The 21,985-nt window shown below is 38.6% G+C and overlaps 1 protein-coding gene across 1 annotated transcript in view; it reads left to right on the plus strand.

Annotated features, from left to right (window-relative positions):
• Positions 1-21,985, plus strand: part of cobl (cordon-bleu WH2 repeat protein) — a 53,713-nt gene that overhangs the window by 3,814 nt on the left and 27,914 nt on the right. The window contains exons 3-8 of the mRNA XM_080500526.1: positions 10,223-10,417; positions 13,397-13,607; positions 15,041-15,269; positions 16,717-16,761; positions 17,472-17,560; positions 17,817-17,885. Of these exons, the coding sequence (XP_080356652.1) occupies positions 10,223-10,417; positions 13,397-13,607; positions 15,041-15,269; positions 16,717-16,761; positions 17,472-17,560; positions 17,817-17,885 (838 nt within the window). The remainder of the gene's footprint in view (positions 1-10,222; positions 10,418-13,396; positions 13,608-15,040; positions 15,270-16,716; positions 16,762-17,471; positions 17,561-17,816; positions 17,886-21,985) is intronic.

Raw genomic sequence — 21,985 nt, forward strand, 5'->3', positions numbered from 1 at the left:
TCCTGAGATAATATTATCCCATGCTACTGTCTGTTTTCCCAGGTGGGTTCTCAGAGAATTACATTTTTTTTTTTACACAGCTGCAGACAGGACCTCTCCAACCCACACGCCCTTCACAAAACTTTCTCCATTTGGAAGCTTAAGGTTCATGTGGTCAGCCACGAGATCAGCACTGCTGACTAAGGGAGTTCCCTCTTCTTCTTTTTTCTTTCTTTCACAGCAATGCTTCGCTTTGTGCAGTTTTGGCAAAGAGGAGCGTTTCTACTATGGTCTCGGAGAGATATTTAAAGTTATTTTTATGTCAAGTTAAACTTAACTCTTCTGAAAGCTGAGCTCCGCATAAGAGACTGTTTGAAGCTATGCGTTGTTGGCCGTGGTCCAGTTGGGCATCTGGTAATATCTCCCTTCATTTCACAGGCTGTCGTATTCTAAATAGAGAGGGTGTGGATGCAGTGGTGCAATAAGCTTGTTCTGTAACGATAACAGTGTGAGCAAAGCGCACACTAACCCTTTGTCACATAGATGTTAAAAATGCCTGTTCGATAGTTTACATATGCAATACATGCATAATTTCACTGTTTCAATATTGTTGGCTGTGGCTGGTGTTCCAATTAGGAGTTTGTTATGAACCCAGATGTAATAGGATTTACCGTGTACGAACAGCACGAGTGTTATGAATATGTTAACTCCATAGCTATGCCCCAGAATATCAGAAACGCGTGTGATATCTGGACTGGCTTTATTTATAGACGGTTGTGCTCTTCAGTTTGCTGCAACATTATCCAGTCGGCTATTTTCCCTGGTGAACAAAAGCAGCAGCAGTTGCCTCTTCCAACGAAGTACGGTGTGTTTGTCCATGTTGTGGATGTATAGTAGACTGTATCTGTGTGTCACACAGCTGCCACGAGCTGCTTCAATTTATTTCTGGAAGCCCGCTGTCATATGTTAGGCACCGCGGTATGTGTGTTTGTCAGAAAGGAAGACAGACGGTTTGCATGTGTGTGTGAGTGCAGATAGGATGGACTCCTTCCTCCTGAACTCCACTGAAGTGCTTCAGTGGTGGGATTGTCTGGACAAAGCAGAGGTGCTTGAGTGCAAATGTTTTGATAGCCTTAGACACTTCAAAGCCTTCACTGGCACTGCAAGCTTCTGTCTACGTAACCGAAAGAAAAACAGTTTCCACTTTTTATCACCAGGACAGTGACTTAGTAATGATAATAGTGGTTAGATCTCTTGTCTCAGTGTGTGCGCGTGGCTTTTCTCCAAGCATGTGAGGTTAATTATTGGATAAAATTGCCCTTAGGTGCGTGTGTCTTTGCGAGTGTGTGTCAACAAGGAGCACATGCTTATTCATGTTAGCATTACTGCCTTTTAAAGTACAATATATGAAATCAATATCATCACAAACAATAGTGTGAATGAGATGAAATGATAGTTGCGAGCTAAAATCAAGGACACTTTTGTGAGATATTGCAGGTATACCTACCAAAGTCAACAAATGTTCCAGCTTGCCACAGTTGGCAATACTACTACGTCCTACAAGGCTGTGTACTGGGTCCATCAAGGAAACTGCAGGGCAACAAAGTAATGGAACAATTGTCAAAGCTCTTGTCCACTACGTAATGGTGTAGCCCATTTTACCCACTGAACCCAAACTAGACCCTTGCAATGAGCAACAATGAAGCATAGCTCGGCGGAGGACATGGTCAACACACCCACCCAGTGAACAACAGAGGCTTGACTTATATTGTACGTTGGGCCATGGAGGTGTTTTCCTTACAATACCTGCGTTTTGACTAAACAAACATACAAGTACATCAGTGGATACTGGGTCTAAATTTAGTTCTGGGCTTAATATCTTTTTTCTTTTTACCTCTAAAAATGCTTTCTAAAGGTCTGCAATGTTGAACATATCCAACTAGGTGAGTACTTGACATTAGTATTTTACCCGCTATGTTGAAGAAGAAAAAAAATAGCAGTTGTGAGGCCAGTTGTTTGGCTTCTGAGCATTTCCGGTGTTTTAGGATCTCTCTCGTCTCAATCAACATGTTTACAGTGCAATCAAGCACCATTAACAACAAGACAAGTTATAAAGCCATTCTTTTTACAGCCCTTCAAACAAGGATGCTTCTCCAGTACGTATATTGTGTTATTGTTGTCGGACTTCAGTCTTCTTGTTATTGGTCCTCACTGGATTTGAAGTGTTGTGCATATACATTAATTGCCTTTCCTTGGTAGTCTGATTGGTGTAATACTGCTGGGAATTCAGACTGTGGTGGAAATGCAGCCAAGGATCCTATTTAGTTCCTTAAATAGAAGTACCGTGAACTAAATATCACAGGTTCTTTTTGTCCAGATATAGTTAATGAATACAATAATGTAATTTGTCACTTTAATGCATTGCCCCAGTTATACACAGACTGAAACACTACATTTATTTGTATTATATAATATTCAAAATCCAAGATTTGTACAGGGAGACTTTTGTACATTATTTCTACCACAACATCTCAAACATACTGTTGGCGTTTTTCTTTTAGTCTCCTGAGCAGGAGCTCTATCTAAATGAACAAGCTGCTTAGGGAATAGAGAACAGACTAATTATTATTTCCTGCTGTTCTGTTCCTACATTCCATCTCTTTCCTTTTTTCTCCTGCGTTGCACTCCACCCACCTACCCTTTCCTATTCCCCCTCTTCATGTTCTCCATTTATTTGTGCCACCTGAGATATGACAACCTATGATTATACCTATGATTGTCTTTCTTCATTGTATTAAATGTATGCATCTGTGGTTCTGTAACTTTTCATTACATTATCAAGGATCAAAGCTATTATTTATTTTTGCCATTAAATATGAACAAATTCCTCAAGTTAACCAGGAGGAAAAACGAACTGAACCCATAAAACCATTGCTAAGGAGTATTTCCAGAAATACTTGCCTCTTATATTTGTCTGAGTGAAGTCTCTAGTTGGAGGACAGACATGTTTTTTCCATCTGTGCAGACAGTGGGGTAAGTCTGTTTCCTGCTCCTATTTCTGGAGAATTATTGTTGCCTTGGAGCATGTTTTCAGTGTGACTGTAAGCCTCTGGTGTGTCATTGGTCACAAGAGCACAAGATGACTGCGTGTGTCACAAGTGAGATGATGACAATGAAAAGGATAAGATGAGAGTTGATTGATGTTTATTGTCGGTACATTTCACTCCTATAGCGCACCCTGAATTGGAAACTTGGAAGTAACTGTAAAGATGTGGAAGCAACATAATGACTCCCCATGAGTAACCAATCAATTAGCACCTGTGTTATGCCCTTTTTTTTAAATCTCCCACCGGTCATTTTGTTATTGCAGTTAATCTAGGGACACTGCTAAGCACTATGGGCGTTTTTTTTTAAGAGAGAGAGAGTGAGAGATACTTTTTTGGTAAAGCAGCATAATTGTGCAAATGTTTGACTTTATTCATATTAAATACAGTTTTATAGTTGCAGTTTTTATGTGGTTTCAGTGAAATACCTATATAATATAGAATTATTTGGGCCAAATCCTTTCAATCTACAATTCCATGATTAAAATCTTAGTCTGCAAATTGTTTCAATGCTGTGCCTGCAACCATAACCTTATAGCTTGGGTTATTCTTATTGGCAAACACTACAGTATAATATTGCTAATAGTTCAAGCAATTACATCACATTCATGTTCCATTTTCCTTGTGATAAAGTGTTTTATTTTTACAGGACATTAAGTTTCACGAGTTACTGCCTACTGTGTGTTTTGAAGAATTTAGATGTTCAACTCAGGATTTGATAAGTTTAATTTAAAAATGTTAAAGTTAACGACGGTAGTGCAAGGTAGTGATTAGATTTTATTTTTAATCCAAAAAGAAAAATGTACTGGTAGTATTAAAAGAACTGGAATTTCATCTATTATAATATTGATCTTATTTGGTTATTGTCACAAAAACATTTCAAAATCATGCACCTCTTTGCAAAGTATAATAAGAATTTTTCCAATTTTTGATGAAAAAGTAGCTGCAGTTACATAAGTATTCTAATTAAAAGCAAGTAAGATCTGGGATCATATGTGCATGTCATAAACATCACAATACAAAGCATTATAAGATCGATCCACAGAATAAATTGAAGTATTTACTTTAATCAGAGTTCAGATAAATGTAAACAAAGAAACTGAAATTTAACTGAGTGTGATCGTGTTGCCCTCAAGTTAGAAATAAATGAAATTATAGGAGAAAATCTTTTCCATTGCATAACAATGTTTTTGACATACATGTACAAGACATCAATACTTTTGTAGGTTTCATGACCTTTTCCACTGCTTTAATGATGGTGAATTTGCTAAAATTGTTACATTTTGCATACATAGATTCTGCAAGTACACATAATAAAGTTTTTTTTTAATATTAATTCAGTCTTGAAACAAAACAAGATTTTGTTCTCATTAAAATGCCCTATTTTAACTAAACAGTCATACCATACATACCTTTTTTTTTTTGTGTGTGTGATTTTAAAAGTGTATAATTCACGGTCCAGTCATAGGTTTTTCTGTGGCGTTGTGTCGTTGGGACAGTAGCAGAGGCAGTGTTCAGGCTGTGGATATCAGAGTCAGTTTACTTGGTATTACAGTGAGGTGGGGCTTTCAAGCACATGGGCAGTAATGTGAGCATCAAGGCATATGCTGAATTAGGAGGTTGTGTGCCTGGCAACAGCAAACAAATGCTTTCCCGGAGTCATGTGTCTCCATATGCTGGCCTCTAAATCCAAAAAGCGTTCAGCCTCTCCTTTCTCTTGTCTTCTGTCCTTGTTCATCTCGGTACCACTGATTCACTCCTTTGATTGCAACGCTTCCAAAATCCATAGCTGCCTCTAAACTCTGCTCTCTTCCACAGTCAAGTGGTGTAAATATCTGTATGTTGCCATGGGTACACCATGACACCCAGAGGGTATGCTGGCTACGTAGTGAGACAGTAAATGTGTGAAACGGGGGCCCGAGCATCCGGTATGTGTCATTCACAGTGTCCAGGGCACAATAGGAGGTGAAAACTCGAGCGTGGCTCTGACAGGTGTGGCTTCGGGTCTGTTTGCACTTGCATGTAAGTCTGTGTGGTGTGCCGTGGAAGTGGATGGGAACACACTTTCACCTTGTTCATATTTGAACTTGAACTGCTGATCAAAGTGCCATTGGGAGGAACAAACAGACTGTATTGTGTTTCTCAGGATGTTTGATGTTCATATTGTTTCTCTCGCGTATTTCATGGAATAACAACCCATTTAATTGGTCCCAGGTGCATGAAATGGTTACAGCGAACTTTAAGTGGAGACGGATACTTTTTGACTCCAGGCCATGAGGGGTTAAATGCTGTATATGCATTATTTCATTAGTTGTTTATATTCACAGAATGGCCTGTGGATGTCATAATGAATGTAGGTCAGTTGGTGTTTTTAGTCTATTAATCGGCTCCGTTCCCAGTCGGTGGTCTTCACGCCATTGTTCCAGTGATCCTGTTGTATACTACAGAGCTACTGTCAGGCTGTTTACGGTTGAGACTATCTGCAGCAGACTTGCTCTGACCCAGATAGTCACTGACTTTATGTGTTGATTTAACTCACTTAAGTACACAGTAATTTAATGTTGGGAGTAGGCAAATCAATTAATCTTGTATCTTTCCTGCTGACCCATTTATAACTTTCTTGAATAATTTGAGTAAATTGTTGTAGTTTGCTCTACATTTCTGTTTTAGCTGATTAGAAAAGTTATTTTTGAGCTGGAAAACTACCACAGAAAAGGGGAAGAATATAACAAACCATGTGGAATATTGAGGAAAATTATATAAAAGCTGACAAGACCACACTTCCATTTGTGAATGGAATTTTCTTTGGTGGAGCTGGTGCTGACAGAGCACAATTAAAGGCATAAACCAATATATTCCAATATTATTATAAAACCTCCGAGAGCAGGAACAATTTAGGCTGTGTTTCCATGGCTGGGATAAATACAGTCTATGACAGTTACTTCCTTCCGTGAGCAAAAAAAAAAAAGTCTCCAGTATGTCTGAGCAGCATTAAACAGTCTCAATTTTGAACAAACAGCGGTAATCTGACTGACGTGCACGGATCTACACGGTACACCCACATGCAAACTGTAATTTGAAGAGCTTTTCGCTGACATCCTGAAATTACCTCACATGTGCCGCCTCTCTGTGAGACCGTTTGCAGAATAGTTTTTTGTCTTCTCCTAAATTTGGATTTATTTTGCAACTGCACAGCTACAAAAAAGAGAGCGACCCATGGAGTGGCTTGATGGGGAGTGAACAGTTATATTTAGGTCATGGAGGAGACTGCCTGTCACACGTGGGGACTCAGACTAATCTGTTTAAGAGGCCAGCAAACAGACAACGAACTGTAATGAGGGGTGAGCTGTGTGTTGGCCTGAGCAGGTGCTTCTTCTGATGACACACTGTAGGTGAGGTTTGAAATACATCTTGGAAACAGGTTTGGAACAGATTATGTGTACTACGTGGCTAACGTCAATCTCATGGAATAACACTACTCGCCAGATGAATAAAACTGAATGCTTGACTTAACTGTTTTATTTTTAAGTTTAAATGTAATGTCTCGAGAGTAAAACATTGCAGTTAGCCACCTAATCATGTAGTCCAGAAGTATGGGACCATACAGATGGAACCACAGCTTGAATAAAGTAATTTACATTTGAATGATACACTTTAAACATAATGCGATTTTAAAAGCATCACTATCTTCATGATATTTTTATGCTTTTAATTTGAATTATCAGATAAGTATGTAGAGTATAATTTGTATTGATCATCACTGGTGCATTTATGAGTTTGAACAAAAGCTTATGTTGTCATTTTAATCATTTTTGGTTTGTGTCCTTTACACATACAGTAATTCAATTCTAATACTGTTTGGCTCATTCAAATCATTTATAGTTGTTCTATCTATTTACTCCTTTTCAACGCGATCCTTCAAAAAATTCCAACGGCAAAAATATGATGCGTAAAGGCATCAATCTGACCACAGATATTCAATTTTTCCCTCCGATGAAAATTATGTCAGAGCAAAAAAAAAAGGGGGGGGGGGGGCGATCTGGAATACCATGGCAAATTCCAATAGAGTTTGTCCTCACAGAAATTACCAAAATAGTCAGTTTCACTAAACATTACTATCCAACATTATGCTTATATGTAAGTACACAAATTTGGTAACATGGTAAATTTCTCTGCTCTCCATACAGTATTTAACATCCATTAGGGCTGCACAATATCTCACAAATGTATCTTTATCGCAAAATCAACATGCACAATATATGAATCACCAAAAATTGTCTTAACTGGCAAAAAAATTGTTTCCAGTGCCTGTGCTGTGCAAATTTAAGATCACAGAAATTTAAATATGAAGAAACATACTGCTTAATTGTGAAGAATTAACATGAGTTGTGCGATGAACTACCTGCTGGACACAGAAAAGAAGTCATAAGTACATACATTGAAACAAAAGGACTAAGGTGTTCTATAATTCTGCTGGTGGGCAGATCCATATGTGATGGAGGAAAAACGAGAATGAAGATTTGTCACAGTGTTTGTATTTATCATTACTTGACAACATCATCACACATTCATCTGATATGCAGCCCTAATCCACTGATTAAATTCAATCATTTTGGTGTATATACAGGCAAACAGATGAGTTAGGTGATATAGCAAAGTGAAGTTGTTATTGTGGGTAAAATAACTTTGATGTGTTTCCTATTTAATAGTAACTGACTTTATCGTCAGTCATGCGCGAAGGAATTTGCGAGGATGTATCAACACACAAATAGATACCCGACTTGTGTGCATGGTAACAGGAAGCCCTCTGGCGTTTGTTTTGTATTCAGTGTAAACTGTGAGTTTATTGTATTATGTTGCAGTTTATTGCTGCTCCGATATTCTGATTGTGGATGATAGTTTCAGACCAAGCCATAAGTGAACAGTTTGAGATAAATCCAGCCTCTGCTCATCTCCTTTAGATGACATATTTATTCATCACAGGGAATCTCGGCACATCTGAGAAAGTTGTTATTTTGATAGTCAAGAGAATCTTAATCCCCACTAAGCAAGTGTTGAAATAAAAACCTGTTTGAGAAAGGCTAAAGAAAAAAAAAAGAAAAAAACCTGAGTTCGTGCCATTTAGTCAAGTCGTGTGTGTGTGTGTGTGTGTGTGTGTGTGTGTGTGTGTGTGTGTGTGTGTGTGTGTGTGTGTGTGTGTGTGTGTGTGTGTGTGTGTGTGTGTGTGTGTGTGTGTGTGTGTGTGTGTGTGTGTGTGTGTGTGTGTGTGTGTGTGTGTGTGTGTGTGTGTCAAGAAGAGCGGGAGCCCATTTGTAACTCAGTCCCTGTAACAGCTCAGCACTTACTGCCCCCCTGTGCCGGAGCAGGGTTTCCTGCCTTTTCCTTCCCCACTCCTCCTTTGCTCTCCCTCTCTTTCCCTCTCTCTGTTTACACTCGTTCTCACTCTGTGGGAGACAAGGCTTGTCCTAAAGGAGTCTTTGTGCCCGTCAGAGGCAGGGAAGGAGAGCGAGAGTGAAATGTTAACGGTGAGACAAACGGCAAGCGAGGGAGAAAGCGAGGATACTGGCTGCCTGTGTCGAGCCTGGCCACTGCCCGTTTCCCACAGCTCCACAGAGGCCTGTTCTGTTTATCTTCAACGACACTGACTTACCACAAAAAGTCAAAGTCAAACGTGTCTTTCAACTGAGTAAAAGATCCATTTTAGTCTGTAATGCGATTTGACTCTGAACTAGACATAATCAGCACTGACAAACGGTTAGAGTTTATCGTTCTCTTGATGCATCTCTCGAAAACCACTCTGAGAGCGGTTATGTAATAATGTTAAGTCAATGACTCCGTGGCTGAGAGTCAGTTGATATCCAGCATAGCTGTTAATGGTTAACTTGAGGCAGGTTAGGGTCCGCTCACTGTGCATGTTCATGCGCTTTCTGTCATCAGAGTCCTACAGTGCTGTTTCTGCCTCTCCAGTGAGCAGGAGCACCTGGAGGAATACTTTATTTTACATCGCTCGATTGTACAATTATATACACGCACAAGTTTTCTTAGAGAGTGTGGTGAATCCTTGGAACAGGATTTGAAAGCCTACTGATAGATAATACTTTTGGAAAGGACTTCTTTTGACGTGAGTGTGCTGCTTTTCTCTTGTTATCTAAGGCTGATGTTTGCCGGAGGGAGCGTGTGCTGAAATGTGTGCCGTCAAATAGAGTGGATATTTGTCAGTGTGGAGAAAAGGAAAGGTCTGATATCTGGTTAATCAGCTGTCTTTGTCAGGCTGAGTACACTTACTGCCCAGGCAAGGTCAAACACATATACGCTGTGGCGTCTCGTCAACATGCCACCGACAACTGTCACATGACAAGAAGTGCACTTTCACATTATTTATTAATTTTATTTAACTGGATTATTGGCTACATGCTGGCTTAGAATTGCTTGAAAGTTACTATCATTTTAAAATAAATGTGTATTTAGGGACTGTGATTTTTATCTTTAATTTCACTGCCTCTCTTTAACAAACTTCTTTCATCTCAAGAAGTTCCTCAGCAAGCTGGGCTTTTCATTTGTTGCTTTTTTAAAAGTCGGTATTGATTATGTGACGGTATTGTTGTATTTTTATAGAAAGATGAGTTGAAGCGCTTAGGCGTGGTATCAGAGGGCGTTGTTGGGAAATATCGAATTATGATTCAGAGGAGTCTCAACAGATTGAGTAAACAGCTGGTAAAGGATTTGTTCATGACAGCATATCTTTCGATGGTTATCTAATCTGAACGAAGAGAAAGATTCTGTCACTGACAGAAATGGACAAAAAGAAGCTGTAGGTGTTCAGGCTGCTCCTCAGGAGGTAGCTGCGCGTTGTATTCATTAGGCTGTTGTGTAACTAAGAAATAAGTCGAGAAATAAAAACAGGAATGGCTCAGAGGAAATTATTTAATGATCTAACCAATTTAATTTGTTTGCATGAGAAATCATAGAAGAGTCAGTGTGTTGAGAAACTTCCATCAGATGAAAAACACGAAATTACAAACACAAAACTGAGACCATCGATCCATGTTAGATTGAGCCATTGTTGCAGAAAATCACATCTCAGAATGAGCTGAACTGTTAATGTTAATCCTTTTTGTGTGTATTTTTGTGTTTCCCAGGAGGAGAATGAAGGCGCATGCCCCTCCTCCACCGCAGGTTCCTCAACCTGCTCCTCGCCAGATTTTCAGAAACCCTGCACCTGACGGTGGAGGGACACCAGGCATGGATGCTAAGGAGGATGTGCTGAAGGCCACCGTGGAGTTGAAGTTAACACTACCACAGGGACACCAGACTTCTGTGATTGAGGATGGGAGGTAAGAGGATAGAAAGAGCCACGTCATGTATTTAATGTATTCAGTGAGCACATTTTAAACCATTTTTGTTCAGAATTTTTCCTCTTTGCATTTACTATAGATATGGTGTTGTGAATCAATGAAAGCCAATGAAACCATACAACCGCCATACATTTCTCTTTGTCTGCTTTGGGGTGAACTGTCTTTCTTGGAGAATTGTTTGTTGCTCCCGGCGCTGTTTTTTGGTTGCTGTGCCAGTGGGGCCTCATAGATTGGTCTCAGTCCCACTTTCAGCACAAGCTCTGTTACAGAGAGTCGAGCATTTCAGGCTCTCGGTCCCTAATAAGGGTCTCTCCTTGGAGGTGGAAAACTTGCGATGTCTCACTGATACAGAACACAAGATGCACTTTTAATGACCACAACAACATTTTATGTCAGCCGATGTCTCTGTAAAGCTTCTTGCAAGTTTCTAGAGCATACAATTCGTAAAAAAAACACACACAAAAAAACTTGGCAGCTAAAAGGTAGAATTTACCTGTGTTTGTTTCTCCGATGTGTGACAATAATATTATGGTCACAGTATTTATCTCGCTGCTTTGGAAGATCACCAGACGGTGACTATACATGAGGAAAACATGAGGTTGAAGTGTCATAAATGTACAACAGCATCATAAATTGCTGATACTAAATGTCCACTATCAGCTAGTGAGGTGATGGTGTGAAATACACACCCAAACTAATATTATGAGCTGCAATCCCATTCAAGTTTCAACATTATGAAACCAGTTCACACTTTTAATCTCTTAACAGACACTGCACCTCAACACAACTTGCATTTCTGACTTGATACTGTTTTCACTCACCTGTGATTTCCTTTTATGCTGCTCAATTGCAAATTTTTGAATTGTAGATGAAACTTAGGACGAATATTAATGCTTGAAGGGCAGGCTTTATTAAAAGCAAGAAAAAAGTCAATGGCCAGGGCGATGCCTTTTCTCAGCCTGATATGGGATAAATTAATTTTAAAAGAAATATGCAGAGCGTAAAACTCATTTAATTAAACCACACATTATTAAAAAAAAAAAACTAACTTGGAAGAGCGTAGTTAGGATTTTTAATAGCTTATGAATTCTAACAGCTGTTAACATGAACTCATACCTTAAAAACATTGATGTACATTTCCTTTGCATTTATTGAAAAGTGTTTGCGATATTCTTCAAATATGTCAAATAATCTTTATGTATGGACTCCATGGACTATTAGAAAATAAAAATAAAAATTATTTTGTTTTCCACTGCTTAAGCAGCCCCCAAAGTGCTTTAAAGAGATATAGAACATCTTGAATATATAAATATATCAGATTATAGTAATTTGTAAAGGTAAGTTCTTGCCATATTGTACTCATTGAGATCTGTGTAGAGATCAATAATTTTGTATACCTCACCATTAGGGTTAGGGTTAGTTTGAGGGTGATCTATATCGCTTAACAAATTAACATTTATAACACGAAAAAGCCCAAAATAATCAAACAAAAACTAGAGGAACAGCAACTATCAGAAAGGCAGCGGTTGTAGGATTCCTGCATCAGACGCTGTAAGCATGTAAACAAACCTCAAAGAAAACAATGCATTTATGCACATTTATTGGTTTGCTTTGCTCTGCGGTGTCGAATCAGGATATCAATCAAGCTCACAACTACAAAAGTGTGTTGGCCGAACCTGCTGCACAGTCCATCAGCAGTCCACAATCACCCCAAGTCCATTTGATTCACTGACGAGAAGTTTATAGTCTTAAATGATCCCCTTTGTAGGTGAACTTATGAGGTAAATGTGTTGGAATTGGATGATACGCCCGACTTTGACTGCTCTTAGTTTTTTTTAGTTGATCATGTGCTTACTGCTCTCCCAGTTCATTTAGGCACAGCAGCAGCAAAAACATCCCTTAAAAAGAGTGAAGTGGATGCCTTTTCACAAGAATGACCTTTAGAAAATAAACCATCATGATAAAAGTGCACAATTGATCAACTTATTATTTTATTGGAACACACAATTTTTCAAGCTTATTTTTTTTGTAATGGAAACAAGGTAGATTACAGTTGTGAAATATGCTTTAGTGCAAATTTAAAAATCTCTACATTGCAAAAATGAGTATAAGCTGTAGACTGTGTTCATGTGTTAGTGATGGTCAATGGTGCTCTTTGTGGTGGTATCGCTCTCAGTTCTGTCATTGGATCTGGCTGTTCCCAGAAAACATTGGAGAGTGTCTCTTGGTTTCTTTCTCTGAGGATTGACAGGTAGTACTATAGACCTCGTCATCAGCCCCCACCTCCTCAAAACACACGCACAAAGCAATGGACATAAGTAGATCGCGGAGGCATCATTCCTCTTAGCCACTGGGTTTTGTTCGTGCCAATTTGGAGATTTTGTGTTGGTTCACCTCCCAGATTAAATCTACACGATGAGACAAGACGCCTCTGTTTATACGTTGCCGTGTCTGGCTTTTGTTTGTAATCAATCGTGGAATCAATTGAAATCAAATTAGAAGATGCTAATGTTTATCACAATGTTTTTCATGTCATGATTGTTTTTGGGAGGTAATCAAGTACATAATGGAACCATGATGCTATTCACAGTGACCTTTAGCTTTTGTTAACGTTCAGTTTTTCTTGGTTTCCACACTTGTTTGGGACATTGTGAAACATACAATCACCAGTCATTAACGTCCTCATTTCTGTTTTTGAAATGCGTGTATTTTCCATTTACTTGATAGTTTGCACTACAACTGCCAAGTTATAGTGCATCAGGCGAGAGTGAACCGCGTTTTCTCTTTATTGGCGGTAAAGCTTGGAAGGCTTTGTAACCTTATCTTCTGTCCTTCTTTCCTCCCTTTCTTTCTCTCCCCATCTCCTCCTCCGGTGCTTTCTTCCAACACCCCCTCCGCCCCTACACTCACTTTCTCCTCTCACCCCTCACCCCCCCCCCCCCCCCCCCCCCCTCTCAGTAAAGCACTGATGGACCTGCTGGTCGAGCTGTGTAGTCGCTACCACCTCAACCCAGCGCTGCACACCCTGGAGCTGCTGACGCCCGAGGGCCACTCTTTGGGGTTCAAACCCAACGCCCTGCTCGGTTCGCTCAACGTGGCCTGTGTGCTCATCAAGGAGAAAGTCTGGGAGGAGAAAGTCGTGCGCAGACCAGCGCCCAAAGTGCCGGAGGTGAGTTATTGGCTGGATTGTGTTTGCGTCGTGCGTACTTCATTCAATTGAATTGAATTTGAAGCAGATATTTGGTTTACAAGGCATGACCTGCATCCTGCTGTGAGCTATTTGGAGAAATGTTAATTTAATATTTTTAGGTAATGTAAATATTGTTTTTTTTCCACATGAAACCAGGTACAGTTCAAACAGTGTTTCTCTAATAGAATTAAGTTTTGCAATGGGCAAATGCCAAGGGTTTTCATATTGTAGTCTTATGTAATGCCTGTCCCTCCCCTCTCTGCTGTTTTATCGTTGGCCATTGGCAGAAAGCAAGGCCAGTGAAACCTGTAAGGGCCCATGCTAAGGTAGGAAGCTGACTGGTAATGACTTGACTAGCGTATTGGATGAGTTTTGACTTTTCAAACCATTGAGTGTCTTTTCTGTTATGCATCCCCTCCAATCTGCCTGAGCCTTACCACTGGCCTATTTGAAGCCATCATTCCTTCATAATATCTGGATCTTTCTCTATTCTTTTCCTCTCCTTCTCCTTCACTCTCCTCCTACAGTTTGAATATTTGATGAGTGCCTTACCTTTAGTTACCATGCATTATTTCTCTGCTCTTCTCGGGGCTCACTGGCTGCTCTCTCTCTCTCTCTCTCTCCCTTTGACCCTACCGGGCCTCAGGCCAGAGACTGACACTGTTTCAGACACCACTGTCAGTCATTCCTCTACTTCGTCTTACCTCATGTAGCGCTCTATTACCGCTCTGATGTTCTTAAAGGTTATGTGGTTTAGCATTGTACCCGTTTAAGGATAGCACAGGTAAGGAATCCAAAGCCTTTCCTATGTGTCTCATCCTTGACGTGATGAGAATCGAACGAACATGAATTTCGTATCACTTGATTTTTGCATTGCATACAATTTGTCAATATTGTGTTTTTTATCATTTAAAGAAAGTTGGAAAACATACATTGTAGATCACATGCTCAGCCGCAGATATGGGGGCACAAGTCCTCCATTTCAGCCTATAAAACTTGCTTTTGAGTCAGCAAGCAAAGTCTAAGCTTAAGTTACTCATTATGGAAACGTCTAAACATGTCTTGTATCCTATGTTCTTGTTTTGCTCGGTTTTCTACATTGGTTACCTTTACAGAATAGGAATCTTTGACTAAATATGGTGACAGTGTGTCTTCAGACAGTTTTTCAATTGAGTTAAGGTCATGATGTTTGTACTCGGCCAGCTTGACAGTGTTTTTTCTCTACCAACTTTTGACTTTTTCACGTCAAAGAGCCAGTACAGAACTGTCCGGCTTCCTTTTAATTTCCAGTGTTTTCTGTCTGGGATCGTTTGAACTTCAGTCAGGATTCCCTTGGTGACCTCGACGCTTCTACACAATCGATCTCATTCTGTTACCAGAACTCAGTGTCATTTTGTATTTTCCCCTCCCAGAAATCTGTGCGTTTGATGGTGAACTTCCACGGCAGCCAGAAGGCTGTGGTACGGGTCAACCCGTTGGTGCCACTCAAAGCTTTGATACCAGTCATCTGTGATAAGTGTGAGTTTGAATCGTCACACGTGCTGCTCCTGAAGGACGGCATCAGTCGCTACGAACTGCCGCTGGACAAATCTCTGACAGACCTGGGCATCAAGGAGCTCTACGTACATGATCAAACTCTAGGTGAGCCCTGCCACCACAGCCTCTTTCTATATTTTCTGTGTTTGGGTTAAAAAAATATGTTTTGCTTAAATTTAATGTTAGAAAAAACTTTGAGTGAATAAATCAAACAAGTCGAAGTGAATAAAATATAAATTGAAGGTGCTAAAATTTACATAGTGAACCTGAAAATGTTGCTCAAGTTCACTTTCATATATTTTAGATTATTATAATTATTATTAGTATTATTTTATTGTTATTGTTATTATTTTAATACAAATTTAAATAAAGTGTCTGAAATATTCAAACCTTATTTAGAAAATGCTTTAGTTATTTTTCTTTTTTTATATAATGTTATTGGACTAATCATGGTGCTGCTATTTATTTCCATTAAAATTTTGAAAATGCATTTTAGTTCACAATGTGGGTAGTGTAGATACAACAGATAAAACACTTTACTGATAAAAAAAAAATTTCTTAGATGTTTACCAGTGACTTGAGATACGATCTAGCTCTGTTTATGCTTTGTGAACATTCTGACTTGTGTTAAAAAAAAGACTTTTGATGGTGTCGTCCACAAACAGTAACTCCATGATTCCGAACAGTTGCGTGTCCAATTTCCTGTCGCAGATACCGAACTAGATTCAATACAATGGCAAAATGCAAGATGCATCAAAATGCATCACTACCGTTTGTCAATTTCCTCCCGTGTACATCAGTCTTGAGAAACAAAGACAGCTCAGGTTGTCACTTGATGTCAGTGAGTTTATCAGTCACTCACTTGACCCTGATTGTGGAGCAAAAACTACACAGTAAAGTTTTCTCGTCACCCTCTGCCAGATTGCAAGGTCACTAAAGAAAGAAAAAACAGAAACATTGTATCTCAACAGGAAACTAAGAAAAGCAAAGAAAATCCTCACAAAGCTAACATGAGATGTTTAGTAATGCTGTGTGATGAGCATCAGAGTAAATGTTTACATTAAGTAGCAGTTTTAGTTAATCCAATAACAGGTATGACAAAGCAGAAACTAAACGCTAAATTTGTCCTGTTTACTGAAAGTTTAATCACCATTGGTTAATCTTGAGATGTCAAATGGCTACAATATTTCTCATATATCAGTGTTTATCTCATTATGTGACCCTGGATCACATATTAGGATTCATTACCATGTTGACATTCCACACCCACTGATATGAGGTTTCTTTTGAGCAAGGGTTATTATGAAGAGCAAAAGAATGTGGTTTACAGTCGGGAAGGAGAGCATGTAGTACATTTTTTATGGACAAAATCTTGTTGCGTAATGGTAAGATTTTATGATTCATAAAGGTTGTGCAAAGATGATTTAACTTTTAGAGCCATTAGTCTCAGTCAATGCATACAATTTCACTGGAGGATTGCCGGTTCTCTGAGAATCTGGCCCTTCGTCCATTATTGATCTTACATACCTTGAAACTTTGTCATGTCTTCCAGTTTTCCAGCCTAAAATGGCTTCAGCACCTGCTCTTAACTACTCAGGTATCAGTCATGTGTGTGTTGTTCATCCAATCCAATGTGTATAGTTGTTTAATAAAATGTACTCCTGCTTGCTTACTAACCTTTTTTTTTGTTGCTGCTGTGAATACATGTTAGCTTTTAGACTGCTTGGAGTTTGGAAATAATTTGCTTTTTTGAAGTAATTGATACCAATTCAAATTATGTCATAATTTCCTCATGCAGAGTATAATATGATTTTTTTTTTAAATGCTTTATTAACTTTCCTTCCTTGTCTGAGTAATATCCGCTAATAGTAGTCCCAATAGACATTTTTGCTTCATGCTTTACAAACTGAAGAGTTACTGTTGGTAGGACTTTAAAATTAAATGGCAGCGCCCTCTGCTGAATAAAACCAAGACATTGGACCTTTTGCATTTAATTCATATACTGTATGTAGTTCATACAATTTTGCAATGAAATGTGGTTAATGAGAATTTAAAAGGCCAACTAAAGATCAATCAAAATTTGATATATCATGTATATCCTAAAGTGATTGGATTTCAAGTCAAATACAGTTTATAATGGAGTATTATCTGCTAACAGTCACGAAAAACGCGACTGTGAATATAATTATTCGCATGGAGGAATTAGTCGTCATCAATCTGCTGTTTCACAGGATGATCTTAACACCCTCACTTGTAATTTGAGATACTGATGTTGTCCTTTTTCCAACATTCTTTGTCATCTTGAAGACTCCACTCACTCCAGTACAACCAGTTTAGGAAGACCGGAGAAAAAAAGCTTTCTGGGTGTCTTCCAGTTTGGCAGAAGGAAGTCAAAGGTAAGATTTCAGACATGTAATATCAGTGTTTTCCATTTTCTATTTGGAAAATAAAGATATGTCATTGAAATATTTAAATCAGGAGAAGCTTTAACACAATTTGACAAGTTCCACAGTGACTCAAAAGGTGAAGTCGCATGAAAAACATGAGGCAGTGGAATAACTAACAAACTATATTTAAACTGCAGGGTGTAACGAAGTAATTGCATGGCTGAATGTTTGAGTTTTGCATGTCCGCTGTGTCTTGCATTCGCAGACAGACTCAACTTCTAAGGACATGGATGACTGTGATGATAAAATAATCCAAAATACAGACATGCACTCTGTAAGTATTACTAACACAACTCACAATGTCCACTGATGAAAAATGCAATAGGGAGTTTCTTGTCATTTCAGCTTATGTCCTCTGTGTCAGTCATAGTCAGTATCAAAACATCAGTGGCACGAAAACTTGTACATACTTGCTTCCAGTACATGGTGAGCGACGTCACAGAAAAGTTTCTGTTATGTTAGGTGTTCCTGTTTTTTATGTTTCAGAGCTGCTTATAATCCAATATGGCATTCAGTCTGATCCATATGGGAAAAAAAGCAAAAAACTAAATGATAGATTGCAAACTGCAATGACTGAGGCTCCCTCAGCTAACCTAAATGTATTTAATTCACATGTACTTTTTTTTAATTGAGATTATTGTATAACTTTGCAAAGATGATAAATGCGAAATTAAAATGTTTAAAGTTAAAGGTAAATTTTCCATGTTTATATACAGAATCTTGTTTGTATACAAGATTTCAATTTAAGATCTGTGTTCTCAATATAATCCATCCATCTTCCACACTAGTGATTTTCACAGCAAAGAACTGAGTCACTGGTTTGTTTTCAGTGGGTTCAAGCCTTTGCCTGGGAGAAAAAAAACCTTGAGATGAAGATTTAAGTAGTGTCGTCTATTCCTTATAATCCATGTATGGTCAGTTGACAAACACTATAGAAGAAAAGCAAAGAAGTTTTGTTTGCATATGATCAAGACTATAACATATGATTTTCATCATATTAAGAAAAACGGACTAACAAACTAATACGTGTGCTTTGTGCAGTGAGCTGCTGGGTTGTTAAAGGATGAAGCATCCAAAAGTGAAGCAGCAATTGGATCAAAATTTTGAGAGCAATTGAGTTTTACTTTGTATTTGTGCATGAAAATATACTTGTGGGTGGGTATTTTTTTCCCCACACTCCACCCCATTTGCTGGTAATTTTTGGTTTATAAGTAACCTTTGTATGTTAGCATATTGGATATTATTTTAATGTTCACATTGCACTATGTCAATTCAGGGAATTTTCCGACCAGTTGGAAATGACTGCTCAGTCCAACGTAATCTCTGAGTTTGTATACTGCTGACCAGCAGGGGGCAGTATTTATCTCCTCAAGGTTAGCCAGCAGAATGTTTCAGGTCCAGTGTTTTGTATTTTACCTCCATGGTCCTCCTGATGTTTAGAAACTATGAGAACAAAATAACGATTGATAGAGTTATAGTTGTATCTGTCCCACTCACAGTACATGGAAGTACCAGCTTTGCTCTTGTGTAAATATCCACCAAGAATAAAACTTAGGTTATCTCACCCAGGGTGATGACATGTTAAGAGATTTAATACCGATTTTGAACCATGCCAAACTGAATCTGAACACATTATTCAACGTGTTAATACTGAAGCAAATACTAACATCTTCATGTAGTTGGTTTCTCTCCAACAAAATACCCTCCACCCCTCACCCAACAATCCCAGTGTAAACCAGACCCACATTAAGTTTCTGCGTTAGGCATTACTCTACCTGTTATGGCCATAACTCAATCACTATGGCCTATGATTAGATTAGCTTGAAAAACACCGGCTGGCTCCTTCTTTACTTCACTGTTACACTGAGCTCAAAGTCTCTCATTTCACTCCACCCTTTTTCTTTATTGTTTGCCGTTCGCTGCCTTTTATTCAGAATTATCTGCCAGGTCAGAGCTGTCGTTGTCTATTTTTCCCCCTCCTTCATTATGTTTATCTGATCAAAACCAGAATTTTAATTTCAATATTTTTTTTTACCACTTTAAAGTAAAGAAAAACACAATGATGAAGGTGGACCGGGAAGTGAGAAAGGCAGAACATTGTGACAGATGAGCATGAATTAAACAATAAAAGTGGTTGTAGTCACGGCTGAAGGCATTTTCTTTAAGTTTAACATTCAGAATATTAAAAGCATTTAAATGTTTCTAAGAAATGTTTTAAAGGAGCACAGTTTTATTTTTGTTCATCTTCTTGTTTTGTTTTTTTGTTGTTGGGTTTTTTTCAGTTACATCGCTCTTCGTAGTGCGATTTAATGCAGCTGGGCTTTTTCTCTCTGATATGATTGTCTCTCAGCCAGGAACTGTTATCAGACCACACACATGCACTTGTGCACACAAGAAAACACACAACCTTACACACACTGACGCATACATGCACAGTGTTATCTGGCTGAAGGCATCAGATTACCCTACCTTGGCTGTATTAGCACTAAAAGCCCAGCCTCTTATCTCTAATTGTTCATTAGAGGCTGAACTAGTGTGTGTGCGTGCGTGCGTGCATGGGTGAATGGGTGAATATAGTGCTTATTTGTTGCAGTCTTATACTGAATTTAAGGAATTTTCTCGTCTGTAAAGTTAAAGTAAAGTCCAAAAAGGTAAAATTTTTATTCATTCAGTTGCCTGTGGAACATCAGTTGCTATAACTCATCTGCTCCACCGAACACGGCTTAATAAGGCCGTGTATAAGAAAAACTGCAAACTTGCAAAAAGTTCAAACTAGAATAGGAATAAACTGAAAATCCCTGATGTGATGGGTTTCTTAAAATATAAAAAAATTCAGGCTGTCTTTGGGAAGTCTTAAAAAGAAAAAAGAAAAAGAAAAGAAATTTTCCTCAACATCTTTTGAAAACGCATTGCTTCAATGTGAGACTCATAACTGAATTCCCAGATGCATTAATGACTCATCAAGATTAGAACACTGTAGAATCTTACAAATAATTGTTGGTAGACAATCACAGTTGGATACAAGTGCAAAAGTGTATCACACACACACACACACACACACACACACACACACACACACACACACACACACACACACACACACACACACACACACACACACACACGTAAATGATCCAAGGTTTGGGGTTAATATATTATATGAATTACATTTAAATTTTCTCAATGACCTGAAAAAAAATGAAAAGTTACAACAACGTTTGATTTAGTGGATTTTTCACCTCGTAAAGTCCATGAAGTAATTGTTTTTATACTAGGTTGAAGTCGATTTGAAATCACGGAGAGGACACATGTTTGTATGAATAACAATAAAAAAATGTGCATATATGTTCTACAGTGGAATAACTTCCTCACTGCTCAACGGCATTCCCAGGAGAGAGAGTGCAGAAAGCATGTTTCGAGGCACTCTCAAGTTCAATAGGCTTCGTCAGGTTGTTAATATGAAGTTTGGGTTCCCCTTCAAATGCTGGAGTACATTTTGCTCTTTTTTTCCTTCGCTGGTTTGACAGATTTAAAATTGTTTACTGGGGCGAGAAAGTGAGACGTGACTAGGTGCAGAAGTCAGGCAGAGTTCATGTGATTTTTTTTGGGGGGGATTTTTTTTTTTTTTGCTTTGAACATCATATTTTTGGCGAGGTGAAGAAAACCATTTTTTGAGCACTCCGAATGGAAATCACATCAGTCATCTCTTTCAACCTTTCAGAGTTTTTTCTTTCTTTCTTTTTGTTCTTTGCGTCTCGCCTGGCGCAATCTGCCCCGCCTCCATCTTACCCTGCACTTACTGCTGTCAACCCATGGATGTGTCTGTCACGCAGCACCATGAAGCACTATAGATCAAAAGAAGTGTACCGAATTTTTTTTATCCTGTTGGTTTGTCGTGTATACTTTAGAGTTCTTCTCCTTGAATGTGCTCAATCCATTTTTGACATATCATACCCCAGACATGCATATTGTTGCCTGTTATACTGTATGTATATATATTATGCACTGGTGTTGGTGGTTATTGCACAAAGCTCTAAAACACAGTACAGACAGGGAAAGCGAGGAGCTAATATCCGCACTTTTGAAAATGACCATATACTGGTACATGGTATGACAGCACAGTGGTAACTGATATAATAGCTCCTACACCTGAGGGAGATTTCATATTTTTCCAGGTCTACTTTGCTCTCGTTACCTTCTTTTTTTCTAATATTAATGGAGTGTAGCAGGTCCCCCCCGAAAAAGTATTGCTCTGCATGCTGTGAGAATCAAAATGTCAACAGTTAACCCTTAATAAAGAATGTGGAACCAAAAAAAAAAAAAAAGCAAGTGTTGTGCTAACATATCTCTTCAAGGCATTTTCCCATCCCACCC

This window comes from Blennius ocellaris (assembly GCF_963422515.1).
Source record: "Blennius ocellaris genome assembly, chromosome: 8".
NCBI classification, from domain to species: Eukaryota; Metazoa; Chordata; class Actinopteri; order Blenniiformes; family Blenniidae; genus Blennius; species Blennius ocellaris.